General features: G+C 35.6%; 1 protein-coding gene across 1 annotated transcript; it reads left to right on the top strand.

Annotated features, from left to right (window-relative positions):
• The first annotated feature begins 213 nt into the window (after window positions 1-213).
• LOC118205635 (V-type proton ATPase subunit H-like) lies at window positions 214-9,500 on the top strand. The gene is made up of 3 exons (XM_085823128.1): window positions 214-376; window positions 6,256-6,500; window positions 8,991-9,500. Exons 1-3 carry the CDS (start codon window positions 214-216, stop codon window positions 9,498-9,500), a joined length of 918 nt encoding a protein of 305 aa, XP_085679254.1.
• Window positions 9,501-9,790: the final 290 nt, after the last annotated feature.

Here is a 9,790-nt window from a genome sequence, read left to right on the forward strand (position 1 = left end):
TATTTCGGATCCGGGTTCGAATTTCGGAAAACGGGCTGCCTCACTTGCGTTTCGTGGTTTCTTCCATATATAACATGGATATAAGCTAGTTTCTCTTAAAAAGCCCTCCACGAAGGCATTCCTCTGTTTAGGCAGATAACCCTCGGGTGCTTTTCTGTGATAAATTAAACAAATAAGAGGCGGGAACTTCCTCTACGTTAGTTACAAACGTACATGTTTCATATTCGCAGCAATGATGAAGGAGATAAAAGACAGCGAGACAGCAGTCTGACGAAAGTAAGCCTGAGAAGAGGGAGATTTCAGTTTGAAGTTTTCCAAGACAACACAGGTTTTCTAATTAAAGGTTTCTATGACGTTACGGTTAATTATGTTACTGGTAATTAATGATATCTTTCGATATGTTATTGGATGAAAATTTGGCTCCTGTTATACCAAGAATTTTCATGTGCCAGATATTAAAAGTAGTTATCCACACCAATTATAAATGTTCTTAACAGCTTAAGTACTTTTCCCACGGATGCTGCCATTTATTGATCCCGCTTTAAATGTTAGTTGAAATAATATATGAAATTATATGTGATAAAAGGCGGTGTAATTTAAAGGGAGAATTTTCCATTTAAGTGTATCTGAAATCATAATCTAAATATTATTTTACATATATTTAAGAAAACTTGAAACTTGTTACATTTCGGTTAGCCACTAAAATATTTGGACTTTATTGGTAACTGTGGTTTAGCGTTTCGGAACTCTGCTATCACTAAATTTCTTTTGTGCCTTTACTTCTGTGTATTTTTACAATTTTGGAAGTTGTAAGTATTTGTATGTGGGCGTTTAATATCTACATATTATCATATATGCTTGCATCATACCGCAGTTTTTCACTCAAAAAGCAAAACGCAAATTTCCTAATGCGTCCATGCTTAGTTCTATAACTCATGCTCACTTGGCAAGTATATGATAACTCTTGAAGGATAACGTATGCATATAATTACAGATGAATTTTGCAAAGAAAATTATTTAATCTTTTGTTCCCATGAAACGATATGATAGATTCTTTTGCTTCGTTTTGTCCATTAATACTTTATTAGTTTTAAATAGAGGTTTATTTTATTAAAACTCGTTTTCATCTTCTTTTACATTTTAAATCAAGAACTTAAAATGGGAATAGAAATTAATAAGAAAGATGAACTCATGTGGCCCATTATACTACACTTCTAGTGTGTTTGTTATGTTTGATGTTTTGTTTGTATGGTTTTAGCTACTCTCTTCAATTATTTCTATATGTGCGTGCATGAGAAAATGAGAGATAGATTAAGGAAATAACACTTGAGCCGGAAAATAAATATCGCAAAACTTTCTACAAACCTAAGTTTTAAAGAGTATCTAAAAAGTTATAATATGCTTGCTCCCAAATTACACAATACAAGAAATTTGATTTAAAGAATTATTCTAAGAAATATTTTCATTTCCTGAATAATCAGGTATTAACCGCCGCAGCTACTGAAATGCTTGATAAAATAAATAATTCCTTGAATTTTACAGATTAAATAAATGCAGCTTAGTAAAACATTAAATGTAGATGTACCTCACTGATTTTTTGTTTTGTTTTCAAAAAACATCTACAGATCCAACCTTTAGGACACAATATATTAGAACTTCTTCAGGCGTGGTTTGGTGATCCGGTGAAAGTATTCTGAAAAACTCGAGAAAAAAAAATCCTTAAATGATTTATATATCTGAAGCGAAACTAAAGAATTAAGAATAAACTCAAAGAAATATCGAACAAGCAACGATGTATGTAAAAGAGGATGAAGCGCATTTGTGCGTTTCTAATCATTATCAGAAAGATGAAACCAAACATGAATCATAACTGGATCCGAAATCTGCTTTCCCATGATAAATCTCGCATCAGACTTAAAAATACAAAACCTTATCTGGAACAATAACCCGAAAAAATTTCAGCCTGCAGCAACATCTTCACGTGATGAAGAAGACCAGAAAGGAAAGAAAAGTGAAATATATGAAAAATTATATGCAGATTACTAGATGATTGGCTACACGAGCATAAAAAATATTTTGCTTCTTGGAGACTTTATAATTTCTAAAGAGTACATAAGTGTTGAAAAACATATAACCCCCCGCTAATAATTTATTTGTAACATAATGTTTTAAAATCATTATATTTAGCATCAGAAGAAATATATAACAATGGATTAATGAATTTTTTCCTATGTAAATGACTCAAAATTTCAACAAGTAGAATTAAAGACAAAAACGTCTATATTAAATCTTATACCTATTTTCAAACCCTATTTTTTTGCCAATCATGGAAAAAAAGCACAACGTTAACAGTGGTGGCAAACTAGTAGAACGTATACTTCCTCATCTTCCCTTGTTACACGTGGTACTAACAGAATCTGGAATTTTTGCGAAGCTTCACAAGAGATCAGTCTGTGTGTGATGTATGGGTGACGCCAACCAACAAGATGTATAGAGGGCGCTGGCTCTTAATCTGAAGGCGCCAAATGTTTTAGTTTCCAAGAGGGAGACCTACAGAGAGGTCATAGGGAAGGCTCGTGGGAGCCATTAATGAAACCGAAATTCACTTTTATTACTTTATATATTTCAGTTATTAGTATTGTAGCTTAGTATTAGTTTTGTGTTTGTGAAATAAATGTTTAAAATACAAGAAGGCGGAGTTATTTCTCTATAATGCGGTGGATGAAATCACACTGAGGCTGCAAAGCCGTTTAACTTTTGCCAATCTAACAAGTCAAAGGTTTTGCTGCACTTGCCTTATGTTAATCCATATGGCTTGGAAACTGGTATTAAGAAGAAGTTATGGGCATTCCCCTTTCGAGAACTCAATCTCATTCCGGGTCCACTCCCCCTTTGGGCACGTCATGGTGGTTCAACCTCCACTATTACCCTCCAGGAGAGCAGCGCACCCCCTGGGGACGCACCCCAGGCAGCACCGGTCGTCTAATGCTCCTACCAGTCGCTTGGGCGAGCCCGTCGCAGCGGGACATTACCCAGCGACCCCGGGGGAAACCCCCGGGTTACTAGAACCACGCCGCGCTAGGACGTGCCAGACTCCGGGGCCGGCCAATAAGTGACCTTTCCCAGAGCCTTCAGAACCACCAAGTTCATAAATTTTATACCCCCGTGGCCGAGACTGCCTAGGTACAGATCCTAACCAGTAGCTTCGCAGAGTTCTCTACGTCGACCCCGGGGGGGTATTAAGATAAGACTTCACATCTATCAGGTAATGGTGGAATATTCCTCCTTGCCGAAAATGTAAGTCTCCGTAGTAGTCTCTGACTGTGATACTGGCATTTTGTATACAGGGCCGGAACAAAATTTTATCCGCCCAGTGCAAACTCTGCGATTCAGAAACTGTACCGCCCGGTGCGGCTGCACTGACTCTGGACCCGGGAGTGTTTGCCTATTATTAATCCTAGTTTCCTGGAAACTAGTGCCTAGATATACGAACCATTATCTAAGTACAAGATCTCTTAGGTAATGATGTGGTGTTTCTTGGTGGAAATATAAACGTGATCTAATTGTGATATTACAATGGAAAAGTAAAGCTTAGTTTTTTGTTTATCAGATAATAATGTGGTGTACCTTATTGGTGGAAACGTAAATGCTCATCATGGTCATTGTCATCTAATTGTGACATCAGCATTCTGTATTTACTAATTCATCTACTTAAAAACCTGGTGCTTAAGAACGGCATTTATGTCTGTTATAGTATAGTAATGTAGTCAGAGCCGGATTAATAATTTTAGAGGCCTTAAGTACTTTAAAGATATGGCTTGCCCCCACATACATTTACGCCTGTTTTACTCCCCATTTCTTTCCTCTCGACCTTGTTTAGTTGCATTATACATCCCATGGCAAAATGCTTTGTGGGGCCTTTTTGTCTTGAGAGTTTCACTACCTTTTCGAAGTGTCCCCTTTCCTTGAGCACTTGCTTGTTTTGCCTAATGGTTGATCCAGCTGTAGACGTATTGTTTTTTCATGGTAATGTACATGTTCGTCATGATCCTAATCATCTAATTGTGATATACAATGCCGTACAGTGTTTCAATTGATATTAAACCACCAGCTGCAACACTATACGGTAGAATACTAACACAGTTTTTTAAAGATTTATGGTGATTTTCTGATGGCGCAGAATATTTACTTATTAACTGTGTGAATCCGAGCATCATGTAGTTGTATGATATTAGAGATTTCTTTTAATGAATTTCATTTGCGTTTTTAAATTTTTTATGTTACTTGCGTACATGAATTTAAACTTAAAAACATTTGATATCAGCTGAATACATTTTTGTAAATTAACAATAAAGATAATGGAATTTAATGAAGAATGATCTCTCACAGATATTGAAATTGATAGGTTTGACTAACAATAAACTTAAACGTGTCAAAGAAAAAAATCTGAAAGGATTCAGATTTTAACATCGCATTTGAAGATTTGGTAAAGTATTTTATGCTATCGCTGAGCACTGCAGGTTACGATTCTGCTTTTGGACTCACTCCTGCTAACAGAATGTTTTTAGTCTTTTTAACTTTATTATTAAGCATCGTTTTCTTCGCACTTAGCCCACAGAAAATTAAAGAAAAATATCATAAAAGAATTAAAAATAGCATTTCTTAGAATTTCCGATAGTGTTAAGTTTGCCATACATTTTTCGCTTTATATTTTCTACCTTATTTCTTTGAAAACTAGCCGCACAAAAGTGTTATCACAAAAGAGTGAAAAGTATTTAATGATTTTAATGAGTCCAGCTTGTGTCATTTCATAAAAATATTTAACATTTCTAATTAGATATTGTTTAAATGAATTTTTATTTAAATCGATCAGATTAAATATATTTTCAAAAACTGAATTTGCTACATTTGTGTCACTTGGTTTGCTGCTCACTAATAGAAAGATTCAATTTGAAAGTTAAATATCTTACGTTTTGAAAGTTAAATATCTTACGAATGGCAAAACGCTGGTGCGTGAGCGTTATAAGTGTTATATTTGAAGCAGTCACAACACATTGCTTTCAAATAGCCGATTTCTTGGATTAAAATTAAAATTCTTATATTTTGCCAAATGGCAATAATCTGGAGCGCTGAAGATAAAATGTTTTATTTTGAACAATGTTGCCACTTCTCGATTTCAAATTGCTGAGTTTCGTTAAATTTATAAAAAGTATGAAATAAATGAAAAACAAATTCGGGAGGGGAAAATAGGGAAATTCGTAGATATGCCGGTGGCCATAACACTGCCTCTAAAAATTTGATTTCCAAAAATATTCAATCGTTGGTTTAGAAAAGGGTGAAACATTAATCATAATTTTAGGATTCATGCAACAAAAAAAAAATAAATTGTTTGAAAATTTTTGGCGGGCACCTTTATGCAATTCGGAGATTAATTGCCAAAATAAAGGCGTTCACATGGGAGTCCCGGCGTATTGATGAATGCTGCATTTTTCATGATATAAGCTGAAAGTCGTAAGGATGTGTATCTTTGTGTCTTTACGTCGGAGTCCCCTTGTTGTCATGGCGAACCATGACCAGTTTGGTGCCCAAATGTTTCAGCAACTGACAGCCCCACCCAACTTTGTGATTAGTGTGTCATACTGAGGGATATAATGGATTGTCCTACGAATATGTACAGAAGCAAACAGTTGGTAAAAAAACGGAAATACGATTTAATTGTAATATGTTTAATGCTGTACTGTCCACGTCAACACTGCTTTGATTTACAGAGTATGAAAAAGATAGTTAATTTTCGTTCAATAATCTGAAATTCCGATCATTTGTACATCGTCCACCAAAAATATTCACTCATTAGTACATGAAGAAAATGAAAGCTTCGTCACAAAAGAATCGGGATTAGATTGAAAGAAATCGGGATTTTTGATGCAATACAGTTCGATTCTAAAGTTTATATTAACGGTTAAATCTAATTTGTAGTTCGTCAGAAAAAAAAGAACTCATATATAGCATCATAAAGTAGAAAGATCCTGCTAAGGAAGTGGGAGCGGTTTCCAGTCTTTTTGTAATTATTTCTGAGATTCAAAATTCAAAGGTTAAAGTACATGCTCCGAAAGTATGCAACTGCTGGCGGCGAAAGACAAGATTGATCGATCACATCTATTGTGATTTTCCATCTGAATCAAAAACAATTTCTGTTATAAATAAAGTTTTATATAACTAAGGGGTTTAACCATGTTTTTCTTCTTCGATATTTAGCGACACCATCTGAAGAAGAACTGATGCTTGCTTTCACAGCCCTGCCATCGAATATAGAACAAAAAGTTCTTGACTTAACTGGACTTATCCAAGCGAAGGCTAAACAACTTCGGTCCAAGCCGCAAGTCAGCTGGCTACCCTACCTTGAAAGTGGACTCATATCTTCACAAGATTATGCCTTTATTACTGCGTTTCAGCATTCTCAAACGAAAGAAGAGAGAGACAAGTTGCTGAATTATTTCAAGGTAAAATAAAACCTGCAAATAAAAATATACTTTTTGCCTTCGTAGCTAGAGACAACTTTTGCAGGTTCTGCCGATAATATTTTGGGGGATTACGTTATTTGAGGTGACGTTGAGTTATTCTTATAACAGATGTCGTTTATCAACCATGCATATGATTGGCAGTTTGGCTATTTTATACACGTGATTTAAAGTCTTAGATCTGTCTTCTAGACGAAATGGCTGAAAGCAAATATCTAGAGTATTGTCACTTAGGATGAGGTTGTATGTTTCATTTATATTTAAAATTATAACACTTTTGCTCAATGAATTACATAAAAGCAGCGCATATATTTTTAATAATTTAAATTTTTATTTTAACTTGTAATAATACTTTGTGCTGACATAATTTAATGTACATTTACTGTAAAATAAATCTAATAGGTTGTAGAGTCATTAGGATTATTTAGAAGCAGGATTCGTGAAAAATGAGCAACGCCCTCGCCGGGAATCGAACCACGGACCTCTGGAATACGCGCCCAGCGTGCAGACCACCACTCTACAAAGGCATGCTAAGATGGCGGGAGAAATACCTTATATCCCCCTTTTAAAGGGCGAGTGGAGTTTTCAGGGGACCCAATCGCCAAATCCTGGGTGTGGAAAATCATCATGCACCACCCTTTCAGTTCGGACGTCATTGTAGAGTCATTAGGATTACTTAGAAGCAGGAGTCGTGAAGAATGAACAACACCCTCGCCGGGAATCGAACCACGGACCTCTGGAATACGCGCCCAGCGTATCATTCGATCTTTAGAGTTTATCATTGGATTTTTTATAGAGTTTTATAAGACGCATTTTTAAGACTACAGTAGTTTTTTATGTTTCCCAAAGAGCTCACCAAGTTTAAATGCAGACAAAAGACTACTCTTATTTATTAAGTTGTTGAGACATTAGGTATTTTTGAAGCAGGAGTCGTAAAAAATGAGCAATTCCCTCTCCGGGAATCGAGCCACTGACCTCTGGAATACGCGCTCAGCATGCAGACCACCACACTACGAAGGCATGCTAAGAAGGCAGGAGAAATATAAGATAAAAGTGTAGAGTCATTAGGTTATTTTGAAGCAGTAGACATGAAAAATGAGCAATGCCCTCGCTGGGTCTCGAACCTGGTCCTCTCGAATACGCGCCGGCTGTGTTACCCTTACACTAAGAAGGCATGCTGGAAGGAGGGAGAAAATATCTTATACTTTCACATTATAAGGTAGGTAGGTATGGCACGGTCCACCCTCCTGGCAAGCCCAAGCTCGCCTTATGGCTTTTCTATATCGACCACGAAGGGAAAACATTCAGGGCAACAAAACATAAATAAATGAAGTCTCCAGCAGCAGCCATATTGGGTATTTCTTGTTGTTGTTCTATTTCTAGTGCAACTAGGTTTTTAATAATTCTTTCCGTGATCCCTTTTGCTATGTTTTTTACTTCATTTGCAGTATAAATCAGGTCTTTAAAGTCCCTCTTGCTACTCCTATGTTTTTTTTTGTTTGTTAATTCACATTCTTCCACATAGTACCTGTTATTTCCCAGCTTTCCTCATAGTAAACAGTTTTTGTTTTCTTGAATTTTATATTTGTTTAGGTAAGCTGGGAATTTACAGTTACCGGAAATGTTCTGACAAAGGTATTTATCGGGTTTTCATTTTTTTCGAGATTTCCAATTCGCATTATATTTTCTCCCTCTTTTCTGCATGCCTACGTGTTGTAACGGTTAGCACACTCGACACGTATTCGAGAGGTCCAGGTTCGAATCCTGGCGAGAACATTACATATTTTTCATGTCTCCTGCTTTCAAAATAACCTAATGTCTCTGCAACGTAATGCTTGTTTACTTAGATGTTAGTTATTGGAATTATTGCTATGCATACGTTAAGACACTTGCAGAAACAGTAATATAAAACTTTCACCATGAAATTATTAGCATATATTCTAGACCACAAAATTTTACAAATTATTCGACATCTCTCCTGAGATTTTTGTTTTCTTCTTCACAATGAAACAATTACCTTATTTTTAAAGAAAAAAAAAAAAAAAAAAAAAAAAAAAAAAAAAAATCTTTCTAATCACTTATTAAATGATCTTTCTACAATATTAGTCTACTTAGTACGAGATGTACAGTCCTACGAATTCTAAAATTAAAATGACTTCCGCAGCTGATCAAAGAAAATAAATATCGCGAACCACAAATAAAGGAAACATAGGTTATGCTTTGCCGGAATGGTAACTTCAGAAAAATGTTTTATAGATTACATACAAAAATTGTATTTATAGTTTTATCATGGAGTAGTTATATGTATGTGCTTTAAAAAGTCTAAATAAAATTTATCCTAGTACTTACTTTATATCAATAACGATGAAAGCAGTACTCATTTTCGAATTCATTTTAGAATAATAAAACTCATTTATTCCATAAACAGCTCGTAATTGTCATATAAGTAACTAATATCGATTTCATTTACAGGGAAGAGTCTTCGACTCTCTTGTACGTATAGTACATCGAGTTTGTTTGGTCGAGGAAATACAGAAATTTCTAGTCCTCATCGACGATATGCTGTGGGAAGACACGACACGAGTCTCCCGTTTTAAACCTGAGGAGATGGAGCCTTGGAAAGCTTTCCTTGACCTACTCTCCTGTTCTGATGACTTCGTGAGAAACATGGCAAGTCGAATAATATCGAAATTTATAACCTATGATGAAAGTAAACCAAGCCTTGAAGATTTGAATTATTACTTTAGTTGGCTAAATCATGAGCTACAGCAAGGTAACATATATCTTCAATCCGTTGCAAGATGTCTTCAACTGTTGCTTAGTCGCGATCAATACCGAGTGCCGTTCATGAAACTGAATGGCATACACAAAATTATCAGACTTTTGTCCATGGGAGTAAAGCCGCAGGATCAGTACCAGCTTTGCTTTTGTCTTTGGGTGACTTCATTCAACCCTTACGCAGCAGAAAGAATTAACCGGTAAGTCAACGCAAATTTTGTACAGCAGACTTTTAGTAAATATCTGTACGGACATATGTCAGATTACACTCGCTCCCTGGCACTTCTAGATAACAATAATAAATATAAGGGCTTCAAGTACAATATTATTAAAAACTGATTATAGGTTTCGGTAAAGCACGAACGTGATAGAAATAGAACACCCGCTTGATGTTAGAAGGTAAGAAGCGTAAAGGGGAAGCAGGAATGCATATGGAAGACAGTTGGTTCAAACCTCAATGAAAAATCAGACTTAACAAGTTGAGCAAAGAATAC

Source organism: Stegodyphus dumicola, chromosome 9 (genome assembly GCF_044657685.1).
Source record: "Stegodyphus dumicola isolate Sdum_Otavi_A_Nest chromosome 9, ASM4465768v1".
Lineage (NCBI taxonomy): Eukaryota > Metazoa > Arthropoda > Arachnida > Araneae > Eresidae > Stegodyphus > Stegodyphus dumicola.

Coding starts and splice junctions, on each gene's coding strand:
- LOC118205635 (XM_085823128.1), top strand. CDS start 214: ATGTTTCATATTCGCAGCAATGATGAAGGAGATAAAAGACAGCGAGAC. Junction 377..6,255: donor TACGGTTAATTATGTTACTG/GTAATTAATGAT, acceptor TTCGATATTTAG/CGACACCATCTGAAGAAGAA. Junction 6,501..8,990: donor AGTTGCTGAATTATTTCAAG/GTAAAATAAAAC, acceptor TTTCATTTACAG/GGAAGAGTCTTCGACTCTCT.